This window comes from Delphinapterus leucas, chromosome 20 (assembly GCF_059928025.1).
Source record: "Delphinapterus leucas isolate spDelLeu-1000000601 "Yukka" chromosome 20, BTC_Dleu_Yukka2, whole genome shotgun sequence".
NCBI lineage: Eukaryota > Metazoa > Chordata > Mammalia > Artiodactyla > Monodontidae > Delphinapterus > Delphinapterus leucas.
The window spans coordinates 11273757-11295062 of NC_143148.1; the positions used below are offsets into that span (position 1 = coordinate 11273757).

At 49.6% G+C, this 21306-nt stretch overlaps 1 protein-coding gene across 3 annotated transcripts; it reads left to right on the forward strand.

Moving 5' to 3' along the window:
• The first annotated feature begins 5073 nt into the window (after nucleotides 1-5073).
• Nucleotides 5074-20776, forward strand: PLAUR (plasminogen activator, urokinase receptor). 3 transcript variants are annotated; one of them, XM_022585479.3, is made up of 7 exons: nucleotides 5076-5179; nucleotides 6788-6898; nucleotides 8170-8313; nucleotides 14921-15073; nucleotides 15719-15853; nucleotides 18126-18272; nucleotides 19166-20773. In XM_022585479.3, exons 1-7 carry the CDS (start codon nucleotides 5128-5130, stop codon nucleotides 19417-19419), a joined length of 996 nt encoding a protein of 331 aa, XP_022441187.2. In that variant the 5' UTR covers nucleotides 5076-5127; the 3' UTR covers nucleotides 19420-20773. The 3 variants fall into 3 exon arrangements, with proteins under 3 accessions (XP_022441189.2, XP_089758885.1, XP_022441187.2); XM_022585481.3 differs by lacking the exon at nucleotides 8170-8313 and having other exon boundaries at nucleotides 5074-5179; nucleotides 19166-20776; XM_089902759.1 differs by lacking the exon at nucleotides 18126-18272 and having other exon boundaries at nucleotides 5075-5179; nucleotides 19166-20776.
• The last annotated feature ends 530 nt before the right edge of the window (nucleotides 20777-21306 follow it).

Here is a 21306-nt window from a genome sequence, read left to right on the forward strand (position 1 = left end):
TCGCTGTGCACGGGCTTTCTCTAGTTGCGGCAATCGGGGGCTTCTCTTCATTGCGGTGTGCGGGCTTCTCATTGTGGTTGCTTGTCTTGTTGCGGAGCACGGGCTCTAGGCACGTGGGCTTCAGTAGTTGTGGCTCACAGGCTCCAGAGCGCAGGCTCAGTAGTTGTGGCTCGCAGGCTCAGTAGTTGTGGCACACGGGCTTAGTTGCTCCACGGCATGTGGGATCTTCCCGGACCAGGGCTCGAACCCGTGTCCCCTGCATTGGCAGGCAGATTCTTAACCACTGCGCCACCAGGGAAGTCCAGGTCTTTTCTTTTCTTTTTTTTTTTTTTTAAGTCTTCTACTGAATTTGTTACAATATTACTTCTGTTTTATGTTTTGTTTTTTTGGCCACGAGTCATGTAGAATGTAGAATTGTAGCTCCCTCACCAGGGATGGAACCTGCACCCTCCGCACTGGAAAGTCAAGTCTTAACCACTGGACTGCCAGGGAAGTCCCTGAAATGAGTCTTAAGGGCTCCAAACCAAGGGGTTAGCAGGGCAGCGCTCCCTCCGGAGACCATAGGGGTGCAGTGATCTCCTTGCCTTTTTTCAGTAGCTTGAGCTGCACATCCTGCATTCCTTGGTTCGTGGCCCCTCCCTCCATCTCCAAAGCCAGCAGCAAAACATCTTCTTTCTCTGACCCTGCTTTCCTCCACTCTGTCTCTGGTCACAGGTCCACCTACCTCCCTCTATAAGGACACTTGTGGTTACAGGTAGAGCTCACGCACATCATCAGGATAATGAATGTCCCATCTTAATCTCCTTGACTTAATCACATCTGCAAAGACCCTTTTTTCACATGAGGTAACATTCACAGGTTGCAGGGCTTAGGACCCGGACATCTTGGGAGGCCACGGCTCAGCCTACCACACCCCTGTGAACCCCAGTTTCCTCCACTGTAAAACAGGCGACCGTGAGAAGTCACCGAATTATAGAGAGAAAGCACTCAGACCAGTGTCTTGCATAGCCCTGGCATCCAGTCAAATTGAGACAGGGAGAGCCTCATTGACAGTCTCCCCTTTGGGCCTCAGTTTCTCTGTCTGGAAAATGATGGGTGGGGACCTCAGGGGTCTCCCAGCTCTGCTGCTCCTGAAGGGGAGTCCTCTTCTGTCCCTCGTTTGTGCAGAGGGAAAGCCAAGGCCCTGGGAGGAGATGTCCCCCAGGTAGGAGGCGGCCAGGCCAGGATGGGAAAGCCCATGAGTGTTACCTGGCAGGCCTCCTGGAGTTGGGGAGGTAACAGGTGAAGCCCCACCCCCACTCTCAGCCCAGGCCAGAGGGGGTCACTTCCTCAGGCAGGTGGCAAGAGGCTGAGGGGGTCTTGGATGTGCACGCACGCGCGCACACACACACACACACGCACGCACACACACACACACACACACACACACACACAGAGTATCTGTCAATCTGTCTCTACTTTTCTCTCATTAAAGGCAATTGGAGGTCCTTCTCACTAACTCCATCTGTCAGTCTCTCCCTGTCCCTCTGTTTCTTGCTTGGCTCTCAGCTGCTGTTTTCTTTTTTCCTTTTTTTTTTTTAATGAAAAAAATTAATTTGGGGGGCTTCCCTGGTGGCGCAGTGGTTGAGAGTCTGCCTGCCGATGCAGGGGACACGGGTTCGTGCCCCGGTCTGGGAAGATCCCACATGCCGCGGAGCGGCTGGGCCCGTGAGCCATGGCCGCTGAGCCTGCGCATCCGGAGCTTGTGCTCCGCGGCGGGAGAGGCCACAGCAGTGAGAGGCCCGCGTACTGAAAAAAAAAAAAAAATGTATTTTATATTGGACTATAGTTGATTTACAATGTTGTATTAGTTTCAGGTGTACAGCAAAGTGATTCAGTTATACATATACATATGTCTATTCTTTTTCAAATTCTTTTCCCATTTAGGTTATTACAGAATATTGAGCAGAGTTCCCTGTGCTATACAGTAGGTTCATGTTGGTTATCTACTTTTTTTTTTTTGGCCGCGCAGTCTGCGGGATCTTAGTTCCCCGACCAGGGATCGAACCTGTGTCCGCTGCAGTGGAAGCGCAGAGTCTTAGCCACTGGACCGCCAGGGAAGTCCCTGGTTATCTATTTTAAATAGAGTAGTGTGTATATGTCAAGTCTCTGTCTCTCTCCCTCTCTGATTTCCCCTGAGTCTGTCTGTCTTGGGCCTCTGGCTCTATCTCTCTCACTCTCTCTCCTTCCTGTCTGTCTCTTTCTCTGTCTCTGTCTCTCTCGATCTCTCTCCCTCTCTGTCTCTGCACGAGATTCTCCTTTACTCAGCCCCGGGAAGCCCCCGAAACCCATGGGCCTCGCCCAGGACCCAGCAGGCAGGTAGGAGCTGGGTGAGGCCCAGGTGAGTCACGGGGAGGAAGGAGCTGACATTCCTGCCGCTTTTCTGGAATTGTGCACGGCCCAGCCCCCTGCCTGCTCCCTCCTGTAACACGTCATTGGACCTCACAGTGTGTGTCACTTGACAGGGAGAGAGAGAACAAGTCAGAGACAGAGACAGAGAGACAGAAAGAGACAAAGTGACAAAGACAGGCATTGAGAGAGACAGACAACAGAGACAGAGAGACAGAAAAAAAGATACAGAGACACAGAGATAGAGGACAGAGAGTCAGAGAGATAAGATGGAGAGAGACATAGAGAGGCAAAGAAAAGGAGCAAGACAGAGATAGAAAAACACAGAGAAACAGAAAGGGAGAGACAGATGGACAGATCGGGAGACCAGAGCAGTCTGAAGTTGGGATGGGAAGGCTCCGAGTTATTTCTCTCATTCTTCAAATAAAAGAGAAAATCGTGGGGCTTCCCTGGTGGCACAGTGGTTAAGAATCCGCCTGGCAATGCAGGAGACACGGGTTTGAGCCCTGGTCCAGGAAGATCCCACATGCCACAGAGCAACTAAGCCTGTGCACCACAGCTACTAAGCCTGTGCTCTAGAGCCCACGAGCCACAACTACTGAGCCCTCATGCCACAACTACTGAAGCCCGCGCACCTAGAGCCCGTGCTCCGCAACAAGAGAAGCCACCGCAATGCGAAGCCCACACCGCAATGAAGAGTAGCCCCCACTCGCCGCAACTAGAGAAAGCCCATGCGCAACAACAAAGACCCTGTGCAGCCAAAAATAAATAAATATATTTAAAAAAGAGAAAATCGTGGTCTGGAGCAATGAGGTCATCCGGCCAGGAAGTGGTTGTGCCAGACCACACAGCTCCATGTGATCCCAAACTTGAACCTACCTTTCACTGAGAGATGCCTCCACCCACCCCAGATCATGTCACAGCTGGGAAAAGCAAAGATCTGTGGTGTGAAGCCATCTGCCCAGGGTCACCCAGGAGCAAGTAGGTGAGCTGGGTCTCAAGCCTACTTGGACCAACACCCCGACTTTCTATCTCCCCATGTCATATGCATTAATATCTCATTCAGTCTTCACGCCAGCCCCAAGAGGGACCCCATTTTCCACATGATTTTTATTGAGCACTTGCTATGTGCCAGGCACTGTGCAAGTGCCTTGGGTGTACACTTTTCTGTCGCTAGCCCACAAGCCCTGGGAGGGAGGCGCTCAGCTTTACTTTCCAGATAGAGGACTTGAGGCACAGAGAGGTTAAGTAAACTGCCCAAGGCAGCACAGCTATTGAATAGCTAAAATTTGAACCCTCACAGTCTGGTGTCAGCCTTCACACTCTTAACCTCTTAGAAAAGAGAATTTCTTTGGGATTTTTCTTACCTTATCTTAAAATGATTACCTTAAGATTTTGATGCATTAGTAAGAATAACAATAGTATAATCATTATTGCAGTGGTAGAGGTAGCTCCTGCTTACTCATAGCCTACTACTGTTCCAGACACACTGGCCTCTCTGCTGTTCCTAGATCTCATCAGGTCTGCTCCCACCTCAGGGTCTTTGTACTGGCAGTTTCCTCTCCCTGGAATTCTTCCTGGACCATCTGCCTGGACTTCTTCCCTCACTACCTTCAGCTGCTCTTCAAATATCACCTCCTCAGGAAAGCCCTCCTGGATTACCTGGCCTAAAACCAACCTTGCCTCACTTGTACCCTTGCACCTCCTTCAATCTGGTTTGTTTTTCTGCACTTTACTTATCACAGCCTGACAGCAATAGATTAGATAACATATATTTATGCCCTATTGTCACAAGGGCAGGGACTTTCCTGCTGTGTCCCCAGCTTCTGGACCAGTGCCTGGCACAAAGTAGGTCCTCAGTAAATGTTGACAGAGATTGTTGAGCCCTCCATGTGGGCCAGTGACTGTTTCAGGCATTTAATTCAACTGCATTAAATTGTTCTGACTGGGAGGGAGAGACTATATTACCTTTGGCACTTTATTTTCCTTTTAAAAAACTTATTATGAACCTTTACAAACACAGAGGAGACAGAATGGCATATAAATTACCTCGATATAATTGATACAGCTATTTTGCTATTTTGCCTTTCTTCTTTCCTAAAATATTTCAAGGTAAATGCAGACACCGATGACATTCAACCTCTAAATATTTCATTGAGCATCTCTGTAAAATATAAGAAAAAGTTTTCCACATAACCACAAAACCATGGTCATAACAGCAATATCTACTTTTTGGCTGAAGTGTTTTAAGGTAAATGGAGACATTGTATTATTTCATCCCCAAATATTTCAGCATGCAACTCTAAATGATAAAGACATTTTCCCATATAACCACAATACCATTATCCTTCCTAACAAAACTAAAGAAAGACCTATATTATCTAATAATCAGCACATATTTCCCCTCGTGACAAGTTTTAATCCGAGGGGTGAGGGCCCTTGCCCAAGGTCCCATGGCAGGAAGAGAGAGAAGTGGAATTTGCACCCAGGCAGTCTGGGGAGAGCTGTGACCAAGGCCAGCGTGAGTCAGAGCAGAGCCAGCCCCCCTACCCCTCGCTGGCGCGTCCTGGTAAAGGAAGTTTGTGAGGAAGGTGGGTGGGGGTGGATGACCCACGCATCTGGAGCTGACTCGCTCTTTCGCAAACCTCTGGGAGGAGCCCCCAGGGCCACAAAACTGTCTCCTCCCGGGGGCCAGACTGAGAGGTGCAGGGAGACCGCGGAGAGGAGCCGCCGGCGGACATGGGCCGCCCGCTGTCGGTGCTGCTACTGTTGGCTCAGACCTGCATTCCAGGTAGGGGCTGGGTGCCCGAATCTCTGCGCTGGGGACCGGGTCAGACCGGAGGGAAGGGAGGGGGGAGGGGAAGGGAAGAGAGCTCAGAGTCTGATGACTTGGAGGAGGGCTCAGTCCCCAGCCCCTCCACCCACATTCAAATAATAATTCTCCTGCTGTCTGCAGCCTCACACGGCACGGTACCAGGCACACAGTAGACGCTCAGGAAATATTCGTAGAGCGAAGGCGCTTAACAACAGCCGCCATGTAGTGAGTACGCTCTTTAGTCCGGGCACTCTTCTAAGCTCCTTCCTTGCAACTGCCAACTGGACGGGCGGAACTATTTTAACCTCGTTTTACAGAGAAACTGAGGCACAGAGAGGTTAAGTAACTGGTCCGAGGTCACACAGCAAGTCCTTGTAAGTGGGATTCTGACCCGCAGGGGGCTCCTACAGCCCTCTCCCCTCTATCAGATCCCCCCTCCCCCCTACACACACACACACACACACACACACACACGCACACACAGACACATTTGCAAGACAGGGAGGACAGCATCTCATTTAACAAAAGGTCTAAAGAAAGTCAGGCTCAGCGTCGCGGAGCCGGGGGCCGGGGACACAAGGCTCGTCCTTCGAGGTGCCTTCCCTTTCACTATCCTCTAGCCGACGAGACTTCTCATCTCCTTTCTCTGGAAAACCTAAAAAGGGTTGGAAAACGAAAGGAAGTTGAGAAGGAACTGCTGTCAGGGCGCGGCAGGGCCGGGTTGGGGGTAGGGGTTGGGAGATGGTTCGGTAATGAATAACCGGGAAAGCTTTCCGGACCGCGGGAGGCCTAGAATGAGTAACGACTCGGAAGGGGACTCCGAATTTGGAGCGGGGAAGGGACCGCAAGGGAGACGTGATGGGCAGGGATAGGCCTTGGGGCGGAGCTAGTGGGCGGGGTCAGAACTCCGGGGAGGGGAAGTGGGAGGGGCTAACAGTTCCGGAGCAGCTCGTGGGAGCGGGGAGAACTTCTGGGGAGGCCACAGTAGTAGTGGGGTTAGAATCTCCGCACGGCTGATGCGCGGAGTTAGAAGTTCGGTGTGGACTGTTGGGTGGAGAGAGAGAACGCTGGGGAGAGGCTACGGAGGGGAGGAGAGCCAGTGGGCATTAGTGGAGGGCATCGGGAACGGGGGTAGAACATAAAAGACTAGCTGGAGTTGGTGAGGCTAGAACACCCCTAGGAGAGCTCGCGAGGCGGAGTAGGCCGAGGCGGGCGGGGTGGAGGAAAGGACCTAATTGGGAGCCGGGCTAGAACGTCCACACCCGCGGAGAGGAGGGGGGTTGGAGTTTCAGGATGGGCCCGGCGCTCAGACAGAATTAAAGGGAAAGCGAGCGAGGGCTGGACTTGGGAAGGACCTGTGGACGGAGAAAGAACTTTAGGGTAGAGGGTGGAGATAGAACGCTGGCCTAAGGATGGTATAGCGGGCTGGAAACCAGCCTTGGAACCCAGGGGCGGGCAAAAGTGGAGTCCGAACCTGAGTGCACCTGGCCTGGAGACTTGGTCCAGGTGTTGGGGCTTAAGGGGGCGAGAGCGGGATCCTGGCGCAGAGCGATAACACCTCTCCTCTCCCCCCTCTGCCCCCAGTCTCCTGGGGCCTGCAGTGCATGCTGTGTAAGACTACCGGGAGTTGCAGGGTGGAAGAGTGTGCCCCCGGCCAGGACCTCTGCAGGACCACGGTCCTGCGCGTATGGGAAGGTAAGCTGGAGCAGGGAACGGGAGTGACAAAGAAACCTTATTTCACGAGCCATCGGGGAAATACGCATGAAAAAGACACGGAGACCGGTTACAATCCCCCAGATGGACAAGCATTTAAAACTCTGACAGGGACTTCCCTGGAAGTCCAGTAGTTAAGACTCTGTGCTCCCAGTGCAGCGGGCACGGGTTCGATCCCTGGTTGGGGAACTAAGATCCGGCATACCACTTGGTGCGGCAAAAAAAGAAAAGAAAAATCTGACAATACTGAGGTTGATGAGGCTGTGGAGATGCGGGCTTTGCTGTTAGGGGGTAAATTGGTGCATCCACCAAACAGAGCCACGTGGCAATAGGCAATATCTGGTTAAAGATGAACATACCCTACAACAAGTAGTTGGACTTCTAGGAATGTAGAGACCCCAGAGAACCTTGGCCACACTTGCCCAGAGACACATGTCAAAGAATGTTCTTAGCCCGAACGTTTGTGATATGGAAAACTGGAAAGACTGAAGTCAGTTGTCAGCAGAGGAAAAACGTTACAGTATAATCACGCATTATACCCCACAGCAGCTTAAATGAAGGAGCTAGGGCTGCAGGTATTAACCTGGATACATGTCAAAAATGTAAGGTTGAAAGAAAAACAAAAAAGCATGTTGCAGAGTTTGACACCTTTTAATAGAAATAGTATCTAACAAAAGAAATAAATGATATACAAATAAACAATAATAAATACGCTGCATACAGAGTTGTTAGAATTACCTACACCTGTGGTTGCCTCTGGACAGAGCATAAGGGAAGATTTGTGATTTGAGGGAGGGAGGTAACCAGGAGGCTTTAACTGTCTTTTAAACTTGGTTTCTTTTTTAAAAAATAACTGAAACAAATATAGCAAAATGCTAATATTTTATAAAGTTTGGTGATGAAAGCACAGTATTTATTATATCATTCTCTTATATTTTTGGTAAGCTCGAAGCATTTTCCTTTAAAGATTCCTATCAGAGGCATCTCCCTGCTAAGATCACCAAGCTAGGAGGGAGCGGGTAGATGGATCCAGAAGGTCCCAGGGATAGTGTTATCACTAAAAGAAAGTAGGCTTCCAGTGTAGGGGGTTGGGGGGAGGGTGCATAACTCTAGAAAAGAGAGAGTTGGACTCAAGCAAGAGGAGAGGCCTGGCAGGGATCAGCCCTGGGAGCAGGTGACCTTATGACCAGGAGTGTCACAGGCTGGTTGGGCCCAGGGGAGCCTCTGGGGTGACAATGAGACATTCCTTATAGAAGGTGATGAGCTGGAGGTGGTGGAGAGAGGCTGTACCCACCCAGAAAAGACCAACAGGACCATGAGCTATCGGACTGGCACGCAGATCATCACCCTGACAGAGGCCGTGTGTGGGTCAGACTTGTGCAACCAGCCCAGTCCTGGTGAGTAGGGCAGCCCTCACCATCCCCAACCCCAAACCATCCCCAGCTCAACCTCCATCATCATCCCGGTCCTATCCCTCATCCTAGGCCACCCCAACCCCAGCTCCATGCCTTGCCCCGGCCCAAACCTTTCCTTATCCTAAACACGTCCCCAGCCTGGCTCCAACCCCAACTCAACCTCACCTCCAATCCCGTCCCCAACTTCCTTTTATCCTCAACACGCTCCAACTCAAACCCATCCTCCTTCCAAAGACATCTCTCACCCTATCCCCTAATCAACCCCATCTCATCTCAACTGTCCCCAATCCCACTCCCATCTACAAATGCATCCCATCCCTAATCCTATCCCATCTCATATGTGTTTGTGGGGGTGTGTGTATGTGTGTGTGTGTGGTTGTTATTTATAAGATGCAACACCTGCCTTTAAGAAGCCTCACACACACACACACACACACACACACACACACACTTGAGAGGTAGGTGAGGTATCTCACTGATGTTTTCGCCATGTAACTGTTTTCATGGGACAGGAGATGATTCAAGCAATAGATGCTCAGCAAGGGGTACAAAGACCAGAGATACCAAAGACTCAGAGTTCTTAAAGGAAGTCAGAATAGGAGGGAATCAGACAGGCTGCCGTGGGCTTGGAAAGTTCCCTAGAATCGATGATTCTTAAGTTGGGCAACAAATAAGAATGTGAAGAAACTTCCATAAGGCTTTTTGTTGAGTTTCATGCCTTTAGGCTCTGGTCAGCATAAGAAAAAGACTTAGAAAGGCTCAAATTCCACAAGTTCTCACAGCAGAGGAAGGTTGGGGAGCGAATGGACCCATGATGCGCAGTCAGGCAGATTCCTCTTTCTGGCCCTGGTGAGGAAGGAAATGGGTTCAGGCCAGTCTAGTCACAATGACGTCAGGAAGCAGAGCACCTGCCTCTGCACTGGGTTTTTTCCCTTGTTCTTCATCCATCCTGATTCCACTAGATTTTCATTTATCCTGACCTCGAACTTTCATCTGTTGGTGGGGACTGAATCAGAGGTTTATTTTCAAGGAAATTAAAAGAGAGGACAAGAGAGGATGCCGGCTTCCTCTCTCTGTTAGATGTGCTGAAGGGAAAGCACTTGTAATTGAGTCTAAATAATACTCGTAATCAGAGATAATAGTCAAAATATTTAACCATATTGGTCAGTGCCACAGAATAATATTGACCAGTCAGAACTGGAGGCCACTTGCTGGGCCTGGTGTTACCCCTTTAGTGGATCTTGAGGACATGAGAGTTCTAAAGACAGGTTTGCAGGGAGTTCCCTGGTGGCCTAGTGGTTAGGATTCCGGGCTTTTACTGCCATGACCCAGGTTCAATCCCTGGTCGGGGAACTGAGATCCCACAAGCTGTGCAGCGTGGCCAAAAAAATAAAGTACAGAGAGGGTTGGGAGCGGTCAGGGGTCCTCTTGGGCAGCAGCTGTCAATTCAGTAATTTAATAACTAATATATCTATATCAGCTTCCCCCCTTTTATCTTTTTGGCCGTGCCACGCAGCATGTAGGATCTTAGTTCCCTGACCAGGGATCGAACCCATGCCACCTGCATTGGAAGTACTCACTCTTAACCACTAGACTGCCAGGGAAGTCCCTATCAGCCCCATATCTAACACCATTTTACCCTGTTTGTGATGACTAGAATAGTTGGTTAAACCACATCCTGTTCTTCTGTGATACTGGGGACACAGGAGTGACCAAGATAGCCTTGGGCCCTGCCCCTATGGGGCTCATAGTCTAGCGTGTATGTGTATGTGGGCGGGGCTGGGGGGAGGCGGACGGACCCATCACCTGACGGTGACTGCCCTGATTAGTCGCAGCTGGGATGCGGAAGCACATGCAAAGGAGTCAGGACCATGATAGGGGAAACAGAGACCAGAGAGGTCAGAGCTGTAACAGGGAAGCACAGTCCAGAATTGTCAGGGCTGAGACAGGGGAAACAGAGGCCAGAGTGATCAGGGCTGAGAGAACTAAGAATCAAGAGATACTTGACTCAGGTCAGGGAAGGTTTCCTATACAGGAAGCAACAGCTAAGCTGGATCTTGAGGGATGAATAGGAGTCAGACTGTTAAAAAGACAGTAGAAAGGCTTTTCCAGACAGAGGGAGCAACAGATATAAAGGCCCAGAGGAGGGTGAAAGTAGCATGGCTGGAAGAAGGGCGAGATGGGGCAAGAGGAACTGCTGAAATTGGCAAGGTCACATTATACAGGGCCTTCTAGGCTATGGTGGGGCATATAGACTTCATGTGGGAAACACTGGGAGGTCATGAAAGGATTTCAAGCACAGAGCATCACTATCAGATTTTTTCTTTTTTTTTTTTTTTTTGCGGTACGCGGGCCTCTCACCGCCGCGGCCTCTCCCGTTGCGGAGCACAGGCTCCGGACGCGCAGGCTCAGCGGCCATGGCTCACGGGCGCAGCCGCTCCGCGGCATGTGGGATCTTCCCGGACCGGGGCACGAACCCATGTCCCCTGCATCGGCAGGCGGACTCTCAACCACTGCACCACCAGGGAAGCCCTCAGATTTGTATTTTTTGACACGTTATTCTGACCTCAGAGTGGAAGAGAGATAGGAGGGAAGGAAGGATGGAGGGAAGGTAGATGAGGGGAGACCAACTTGGAGGTGCGTGAGGTTGTCCAGATAAAGAAGAGAGTGTAGGGATTTCCCTGGCGGTCCAGTGGTTAGACTCCGTGCTTCCACTGCAGGGGACGCAGGTTCATTCCCTGGTGGGGGAACTAAGATCCCACATGCCACGTGGTGCAGCCAAAAAAAAAAGAAGAAGAAGAGAGTGTCTGTCTGCTGTGCAAATGGGGAGAAGTGGATGGATTTACGAGCTATTTAGCAGGTAGATGAGCAGAGTGTGATAATGGATTAGATGTAGGGGTGGTTATGCAGTTCTGGTCATGTGGAGTCACCTGTATCAGACCAACCCCCCTGCCAATGACAGTTATAAAAGCTGGACAAATTATAAACAATTATTAAAGTCACTCAAGAGCAAGCAAATGAAGAGAGGAAGTTGAGGTGCTCCAATCTTCGAAATAAGGGGAGCACAGAAGTCGAATTCCACAGACAAGCTGGCTTTTTCCTTGAATGCACTTGCCAATTCACTGCTCTGGAAGGGAACTAGAACGCAAATAGAAAGAGATCGTCGCTAGACTGACAAGGCAGAGGTTGGAGTCTGGGGTTGCCAGAGTGTCTGGAAAATGAGAAGTAAAATCCTGGAATGCATGGAACTACAGAAAAGGGAGTCCCCAAATCTGCAAATTTCCTTCAAGTCATTGGCAAGCCGTACATGCATAGGGTGAGACTCCAAGGAACTCTACAGAAAATAGTATCTGGGAAGCTACAGAACTGAGCAGGAATTCCAGCAGGCATATGACGCTGGGGGACGGAAGTTGCCACGCTGGAAAGAGAGGTCTCAGGCTTTCCCCTGGGACCACATCCTAGGAGTAAGGGCAAAACTGAAATAGACTAGCCCTAAAAATGCATACGTCGGATCTTAGACAGAAAGAAAACCTAATCCTCTCTGGCAGAAGATAACATCATTTAGAGCCTTTACAAATAGTCGTCTGTGTCTGGCAGCTAGTCAAAACGTACAAGGTACCCTGAAGAAAACAGAAAGGACCAACTGACCGGAAACCAAGAGAAAAATCCCACAATAGAAACAGACTTGTCATGAATCAGATTTTTTTTTTTTTTTTTTTTGCGGTACGCGGGCCTTTCACTATTGTGGCCTCTCCCGTTGCGGAGCACAGGCTCCGGATGCGCAGGCTCAGCGGCCATGGCTCACGGGCCCGGCCGCTCCGCGGCATGTGGGATCTTTCTAGACCGGGGCACGAACCCGTGTCCCCTGCATCGGCAGGCGGACCCTCAACCACTGCGCCACCAGGGAAGCCCATGAATCAGATATTGGAGTTACTAGACAGAGGAACTTTACAAGAGCTATGATCAATATATTCAAGAGAATAGAGGAAAGTTTACTTTTTAGCAGAAATCTGGAAACCATTTTTAAAATGATTCCAACAGAAATAAAGAACAGGATCTAAAAAAACCAAAAAAAGAACAGGAACTAAAATTGAGAACTCAATAGATGTACTTACTGGATATCAGAAACAGTAGAGCAAAAGGATTACAGAACCAGAAGACAGGGCAGTAGAAGTATCAGATGGGTGCCTAGATATGGAGGATCAAGGAGTCTGCCAGGATTCTACCCTGGGGGACCAGATGAGCCATCTCAGAGATGTGGAATTCAGGAGAAGGAGCAGTTTGGAGAAGATGGAGAGTCTTGTTGGGGGCAGGTAGAGATTCAGGTGTTTGAAGGGCCTCCAGGAGGCCCTTGGGTATACAGGTATGGAGCTGGGAGAGAAGTCTTACCTGGAGAGAGATTTCTGAGTTCCCAGCAGATAGGTGGAGATAAAACTGTGTCAATGGATAACATCCCATGGGAGAGAGTGTGTACCATGAGAAATGAAAAAAGGGCCTAAGACAGAGCCTGAGGATCACCCCCATTTAGAAGAGTGACATAAGAAGAAGAGCTCACAAAGGAGACCCATGCGTGGTATGAGCTATTTTGACAGTGATGGCAGCTCGTGTTTTCATTTTCATGGTAGTTCATATTAGAAGATGTGGGCTGTCAGCCTTTTAGTTATTTTTCTTTGGGGAGAGGGTGGGGAAGATCTGGCTTTGGAGGTAAGTGATTCACCTAATTACAGCTGCTGGCCTGCCAGTTGAGAGCCTTGGCTGAGACAGCCCTCTAATTTCTCTAAGACTTGGCCCAAACTCAAACTGGGATATCTGGGGTCACGAAGGGAAGGGCATGCCAGGCTTGGGAATGGTGTGAGCCAAGGCCTAGGCAGAGGGATGACTCTGGTGTTTCCAGGGAAAAGTAACTCATCCACTTGGCCTGGACTGGAAGGTGCGTGTGAGAGGCAAGTTTATCACAGATCAATCAAATGAGGCTTTGACCTCTGACATGATTGGGTAGTGTATTAGGTATCTATTGCTGCATTACAGATTGCCCCAAAGCTTAAAACAAAAGTAAGCATGTATTATTTCACAAAGTTTTTGAAGGTCATGATTCTGGGAGTGGCTTAGCTAGGCGGTTCTGCATCTTTCATCATGTCGTAGTCAAGATGACAGTGGGTTGCAGTCATCTGAAGGCGCCCAAGGTAGCTTCATTCACATGGATGATCAGCTCCCATGGCTTTGGCAAAAGTCTCAGTTCCTCACCATGTAGACCTCACGGTGGGGCTGCTTGAGTGTCCTTACAACATGGCAGCTGGCTTCCCCCAGAGCAAGTGATCCAAGAGAGAACCAGGAAGAAATCTCAACGTCTTGTGTGATCTAACACAGAAGTCACACACAATCATTTCCACAGTATCCTACTGGTTCCACAGGTCAGCTCTATTCCTTATGGGAAGGGACTACACAAGGGACAAATACCAGGAAGCAGGGCTCACTGGGGGTCATCTTGGAAGCTGGCTACCACAGGGAACAATAGAAGGGTTTTAAGTAATTGTTCATTCATTCATTCATTTAACAAATATTTATTGAATATCTTCTCTGGCCCCAGCCTTGTGCTGGGTTGTGTTGGGACATAGTAATGACCAAGACAGCCTTGGCCCTACCCTCCTGGGACTGAATCCATAGAAGGAAACAAACAAGCAAACAAACAAAAAGAGTGAAGAAAAAAACAAAACAGGGAATTCCCTGGCAGTCCAGTGGTTAGGACTCCGTGCTTCCCTGCAGGGGGCACGGTTCCATCCCTGGTGGGGGTACTAAGATCTCAGAAGCCATGTGGCATGACCAAAAACAAACAAACAAACAAACAGTGAGGGAAACAGACTTGTCACCAGACGGGGATGACCCAGAGTGTCACCAGACGGGGATGACCCAGAGTGGGCAGGGCTGAGATTGGGGAGCCCCGAGAGGCACCTAATCCAGCCTGGGAGGTCAAGGAGGGCTTCTTGGAGGAGGCAAAATTGGAGAAGATGGCCTCTGAAGAATGAGTAGGAGATAGGGAAAATAGGGAGCAGGGAAAGGGTTCTAGGCAAAGACCACAGCAGATGCAAAGGCTGGGCAGGAGTCAGCATGTATACTCAGGGACTGAGGAAAACCGGTGTAGAGTCTGAGTGGCTGGTGGAGGGAGATGAGGCAGGAAAGGTGACCAGGACCCAGTCTTTGATGGAACTTGAAAGCCACGCTGAGTTTCTTGGATTTTATTCTGAAGGCACTGGGGACCCATGGAAGAGTGTTGAGCAGAGGAGAGGCAGGGTCAGATTTGCGTATTAGGAACATACTTCTAGGGCTATGTGGGATGCACTGGGGTGGGAAGGGCAAGAATGGAAACCAGGAGGCCAGAGAGGAAGCTGGTATTGAAGGAGGTCTGACCTGGTCATGGAGCTGGAAAGGAGGGGATGGATTCTAGAAAGATTCAGGCGGTGGGATGGACAGCACTTGATGATTGGCTGAAGGGTGGGATAAGGAAGAATTGATGCTGAAGTGAGTCCTCAAGGAAGCTGGGTCTCTAGGACTCTCCCCATGGAGTCTCACCCTCCTAATCCTCCCTAAACAGGCCAGGTTTCTACCTTTCCCCGAAGCCGTTACCTCGAATGTGCTTCCTGTGCGTCATCAGATCTGAGCTGTGAGAGGGGCTGGGACAAGACCCTGCAATGCCGCAACCCTGGAGAACAGTGCCTGGATGTGGTAACCCACCAGAGCCTGGAAGGTGAGCCCCAACCTGCCAGCAACTCCCCCTCCCTGCTTTGCTCCTCCCCAAGGCTGCACTTAACAACAACCCCCAAATAACCGGGATTTAAGCAAGGTAGAAAGTTAGTACTCACACAGAAAGTCCAGTGATGGGAAGCCCAGGGCCACTAGGACAGTTCCACAGTCACCAGGAACCCAAATGTCTTCTCATATCTTACGTATTGCTTCCATTCTCAAGATTGCCTCATAGTCCAAGATGGCTGCCTGAGCTCCAGACCTCATGTCCAAGTTCCAGGAAGAAGGAGGGGGGAAAAGAAGGGGCAAAAGGGGGGCACCCCTCCTTCTGTAAAGGTTCTCCTTTCTAGAAGTCCCATAAAATCTTTCTACTTAGATCACGTTGACCAGAACTTAGCCACTTGAGGTTCTCCTTTCTAGAAGTCCCATAAAATCTTTCTACTTAGATCACGTTGACCAGAACTTAGCCACTTGACTCTACCTATGGAGGCTGGAAATTGTGTCTTTTGGCTAGATATATGGTTTCTCCCAATAAAATGAGGGTCCTATAATGAAGGATGAAGCAGAGGATGGACAGAGGACTGCTACCATGGGCAAATCCAATCTCAGCCCCTCATCAACAATCTGACCTCCTCCTCTGCCCCCACAGAGAGTCCAGGGGATGAGCGCCACTCCCGAGGCTGTGGCAACCTTCCTGGCTGCCCAGGCCCCACTGGCTTCCACAACAACCACACCTTCCACTTCCTGCGGTGCTGCAACACCACCAAATGCAATGGGGGCCCAGGTAAGGGGCAGGGGACCCGGCGTGAGGCCTGGGATTGGGGTGGGGAGGTGCACTCAGGCTGACTGCTGCTTGCTTGAAGGGAAACCCTCCTCTCTGTTTCCTTCTCTGAAAAGTGGACCTATCAAGCCCTTTCTCAAAGAAGGATTTTGTGGGAATTCAATGAAACTAGCAAAGCTTCACCAAGACCTGTGCTTTATGCTTCTATATCCTCTTGAATCCTTCCACTGCTCACCATCCTGGTGCAAGCCACCACGGCTGCTCACCTAGATTGTTGCAATGACCTTGCTGGTCCTCCTGCTACCCTACAGCCAATGTTCAACACAGCAGCAAGAGTGATTTTTTTTTAATAGATCTTCATTGGAGTATAATTGCTTCACAATACCGTGTTAGTTTCTGTTGCACAACAAAGGGAATCAGCCATATGCATACATATGTCCCCATATCCCGTCCCTCTTGAGCCTCCCTCCCATCCTCCCTATCCCACCCCTCTAGGTCATCGCAAAGCACCGAGCCAATCTCCCTCTGCTATGCTGCTGCTTCCCACCAGGCAACTATTTTACATTCGGTAGTGTATATACATCCATGCTACTCTCACTTCGCCCCAGCTTCACCCTCCCACCCCATGGCATCAAGTCCATTCTCTATGTCTACCTCTTTATTCAGTTGATTGATGAACCTAGTTGCGGGGCATTTTTTTCTTTTTTGGATTCCGTATATATGCGTTAGTATATGTTATTTGTTTTTCTTGTTTCTTCTTTTTGGATTCCGTATATAGGCGTTAGCATACGGTATTTGTTTTTCTCTTTCTGACTTACTTCACTCTGTATGACAGACTCTAGGTCCATCTACATCACTACAAATAACTCAGTTTCATTTCTTTTTATGGCCGAGTAATATTCCATTGTATATATGTGCCACATCTTCTTTATCCATTCATCTGTCAATGGACATTTAGGTTGGTTCCACGTCCTGGCTATTGTAAATAGTGCTGCAGTGAACATTGTGGTGCATGTCTCTTTTTGAATTATGGTTTTCTCAGGGTATGTGCCCAGTAGTGGGATTGCTGGGTCACATGGTAGTTCTATTTTTAGTTTAAGGAACCTGCATACTGTTTTCCATAGTGGCTGTATCAGTTTACATTCCCACCAACAGCTTAATGTAAATCAAATCATGTCACTCTTCCTCAATCACTTCAACGCCTTCCCCTTGCTTTTAGAATGAAATGCAAAGACTCTACTATGCCCTCTCTAATCCAGCATGTGTCTGTCTCATGGCCTTTGCACATGCAGTACCCTCCACCAGGAACACCTCTCCCCCAGGAGTTCACCTGGCTGGCTACTTCTGATTCGTTAGGTCTCAGCTTTAAAACATTGTCCTCAGAGAAAATTTCCCTAACTCTGCCCTTCAATATAATCTAGATCCTTTGTGTTATTCTGTCTCTATAAATCACTGCTGTCCAATAGGACTTTCCATGGTGATGGAAATGTTCTGTATCTGTGCTGTCGGATATGGTAGCCTCTACTATATATGGCTTTTGAGCACCTGATACTTGGAAAATATCTCCTTTTTCTTTTTCTTTTTTAAAAATATGTCCACATGTCCTGAGTTTTCAATTTTTCTTTTAAAATGAACTAATACTTTTTTTTTTTTTCTTTTTGCGGTACGCGGGCCTCTCACTGTTGTGGCCTCTCCCGTTGCGGAGCACAGGCTCCGGATGCGCAGGCTCAGTGGCCATGGCTCACGGGCCCAGCTGCTCTGCAGCATGTGGAATCTTCCCGGACCGGGGCACGAACCCGTGTCCCCTGCATCGGCAGGCAGACTCTCAACCACTGCACCACCAGGGAAGCCCACTAATACATTTTTTAAAGTCTCTTGGTTTTCATTTCCAATGCAGTAAATATCCATAGATATGACTGACATAAGCAATAATTTTTTATTATTTAATATTAATTTCAATGTCAATGTAAACAACCACATGTGGCTAGTGGCTACCATATGGGACAGTGTAGCTCTAAATCGTAAGTTCTCTGAAGGCAAGGGCTGTTTCGTCTTACCCTGTGTCTAGGCAGGTGGGGGCTCGTGGGGAGCTGAGGGTTGGAATTTCTCTCGCAGGCCCTAGAGAACCCCCCCAAAAGAGGGTGCTGTTCCAATTCCTGACCACAAGAGGGCTCCACGACATCTAGGGCTGAGGGTTGGGAGTCCTGGGGATGTAATGCTGTGAACCGCTCATGCTAATTTCTTTGGTGTCTGTGTCACTTGGTCTTCTTCCAAGTCCTGGAGCTTCAAAACCTGCCACTGAACGGCTTCCAGTGTTACAGCTGTGAGGGGAACAGCACCCATGGATGTTCCTCTAAAGAGACTTCCCTCACTGACTGCCGAGGCCCCATGAATCAATGTCTGGAAGCCACTGGCACTAATGGTGAGCCATTAGGAGGCTGGGAGAGGATACTTATGGGGGGGATGGGGGGTTCTGCAAGAAGTAACTTCCCATGAAGCTGGACTTAATTGAGGTGGATCATCCTGTTGGAGAAGGTGGGACTTCCTTCAGGAGGGTGCAAAATGCAGTAAGAAATTAGGACTTGTTCATTAGGAAATGTATACTTGGGCCACAGAAATGTGGATTTCTTTGGGGTGGGACTTCCGTGGGTGGGACTTCCGGTGGGCCTCCCAGGATCCTATCCTGTGAAGTTCTGGGCAGGTTTCTTTATTCCAGAGGTTCTCAAACTTTGGGCTTTCAAAATTCCTTCTCGCTCTGAAAAATTATTGCTTACGTCAGTCATATCTATAGTATTTGTTCATTTTAAAAGAACAATTGAAAACTCACGACATGTGGACATATTTTTATGAAAGAAAAAAAGGAGACATTGTCCAAAATGAAAAAATTGAACGAGAAGACTGGCATTGTTCTACCATTTTGCAATCTTTTTAATATCTGGCTTAATAGAAGACAGCTGGACCCTCATATCTGCTTCTGCGTTCAGTCTGTTGCAAGATCACATGTCCTAGGGTTTCTAGGAAACCCCTTGTGAGAGCACAACACATTTGTGAGAGCATGAAAAGGCAAGTGAGGTTTTAGCATTATTACAAGAATAAGCTTGACTTCACAGATCCCCTGGAAGGGTCTGAGGGAAGGAACCCCAGGGGTCCCAGGACCACACTTAGACCTGCTGCTTTCTCTGGGGGTACCCACCACGAGGTAGTATTCTACCTGGGTAATTCTCACTGGGTACCAGTATTCTCACTGGTACCCAGTGAGAATTCCAGTCCCAGGCCCGAGAGCTGGGAGTCTCACATGGTCTTCTCTCTCCTCAGGACTGGGGAACCCAAGCTACACCATAAGAGGCTGTGCAACCCCCTCCTGGTGCCAAGGCCTCCCTGTGGCTGAAGCTTTCAGCCTCACCCATCTCAATGTCTCTTGCTGTACTGGAAATGGCTGTAACCATCCAGCCCTGGTTACCCAGCCCCACACGGGGGGTGCCCCCCTGCCTGGCCCTGCCCACCTCAGCCTCTTTGTCACCCTGCTTATGACTGCCAGACTGTGGGGAGATACTTTCCTCTGCACCTGAACCCCAAAATCCCACTGCCCTGGCTGGATCCAGGGGACCCCTTTGCCCTTCCCTTAGCTCCCAGCCCTACTGACTTGCTGTGTGACCTCAGACCAGTGTGCTCCCCTCTCTGGGCCTTAGTTTTCCCAGCTGCTGAAACACCTATCTCAGAGAACTGTGAGAATCAGAGGAGAAAAACTAGAGGAAGGCTACGGGCCAGCAGGCGAGAGCTCTTGTGATATTAATATTGTTGCCGCTATTATTATTAATTAATATTTGTTTTATTTAATATTTTGTACTTAAATAAAGATTTTTGTATCAATGAACAAAGCCAGATCTGCCCTTCTCCAGAGAGGACGATTGGGGGACACCTTTCCTCAGGCTCCTGGAATTAGGGGTCATATTGTAGGGCCCAAGCACTCGAGGTCCCAGCCTTGGGAGCTGTCCCATGCAGCGTTCCACCCTAAGCCACTTCCACATCTATTTCTGGGCTCCAAATGCAACCTTCCAACTCACTCACCCAAGCACTAACCTCCAGTCTCTTCTCCCACATCCAAAGGTCCAGACTACTTTGTTGTTCTAAGGAGACATGTCTGCATTTCCTAGGGGGCTCTGAGATAGGAGATGACTAGGAGATGACCCCTGGATGCCCTGCAGTGAGGAGTAGAGACTGGACCTCATTCCCCTGCTGCCCTGGGGGCAGGAGATAAAGGCTGGGCTATATTTCCTAGGATACCCTCAGACAAACTGAGAAAAAGACAGAACTACCATTTCAGTGGGACTGAGTACCATGGCAGAATTCATGTTTTCCATGGTTTGCTGAGGCAAGCCCACAGACACAAAATTACGTTCCCCTGGGGCCCTACGGCTGATGAAGAAAAAGGGCATTTTCTGTGGTATTTGGGGGCAGGTGAAGGACAGGGGGCAGGTGAAGGACAGGGTTTCTTTTCTTTTCCTTTTTTTTTTTTTTTCTTCAGTACGCGAGCCTCTCACTGTTGTGGCCTCTCCCGTTGCGGAGCACAGGCTCCGGACGCGCAGGCTCAGTGGCCATGGCTCACGGGCCCAGCTGCTCCACGGCATGTGGGATCTTCCCGGACCGGGTCACGAACCCGTGTCCCCTGCATCAGCAGGCGGACTCTCAACCACTGCGCCACCAGGGAAGCCCATCTTTTTAAAATATAGTAGTGTGTGTATGTCAATCCCAAACTCCCAGTTTTCCCTCCCACCCTGAGGGACAGGATTTCTTTTTTGGATCTCCTCAAATCACATATCAGCAACTGTCTCTGTGGTTGCCTAAAGGGATGGGGTCAACATCACCACCCCTTGAGCATGACTGGCTCTGTGACCGCTTTGGCCAAGAGAATGTGGTGGAAGTGACGCCATGCCATGCTCTGGGCCGGGGGTTTCAGAAACCGTCCAACCCTGGGGAAGCTGGTTGCTGGGTCAGAGTCCTCCTGCACTGAGACTGCCATGCTCTGAGGACACCCAAGCTACTCGTGCATGGATGCCACATGAAGACAGAGCCCCAGATGTTCCAGCCATCTCAGCCCACGCACCAGCTAAGTGAGTGAAGGAGCTACCCTGGACATGGCAACCCCAGCAGATGTAATGTGCAGGAGACCTGAGAAACCCAGCTGTTTTCATTTCCTAGGGCTGCCATGATAAATTACAAATGCAGTGGCTTCAAACAACAGAAACTTATTATTCTCTCGACTTCTGGATACTAGAAACAAAAAAAATCAAGGTGTTGGCAGAGCCATGCTCCTTCTAAAGTCTCTGGGGAAGAATCCTTCCAGGCCTCTTCCTAGCTTCTGAGGGTTGCCGACAATGCTCGGCAGTCCTTGGCTTGTGGCTGCATCACTCCAGTCCTTGCCTCTGTTGTCACGTGAACTTCTTTCCTGTGAATAT

Bases quoted from the DNA above. Each gene is read 5' to 3' on its own strand.
- PLAUR (XM_022585479.3), top strand. From the start codon at position 5,128: ATGGGCCGCCCGCTGTCGGTGCTGCTACTGTTGGCTCAGACCTGCATT. The intron at 8,314-14,920 runs GTGAGTAGGGCA...CTCCCTAAACAG, and splicing joins GTGCAACCAGCCCAGTCCTG to GCCAGGTTTCTACCTTTCCC. The intron at 15,074-15,718 runs GTGAGCCCCAAC...CTGCCCCCACAG, and splicing joins AACCCACCAGAGCCTGGAAG to AGAGTCCAGGGGATGAGCGC.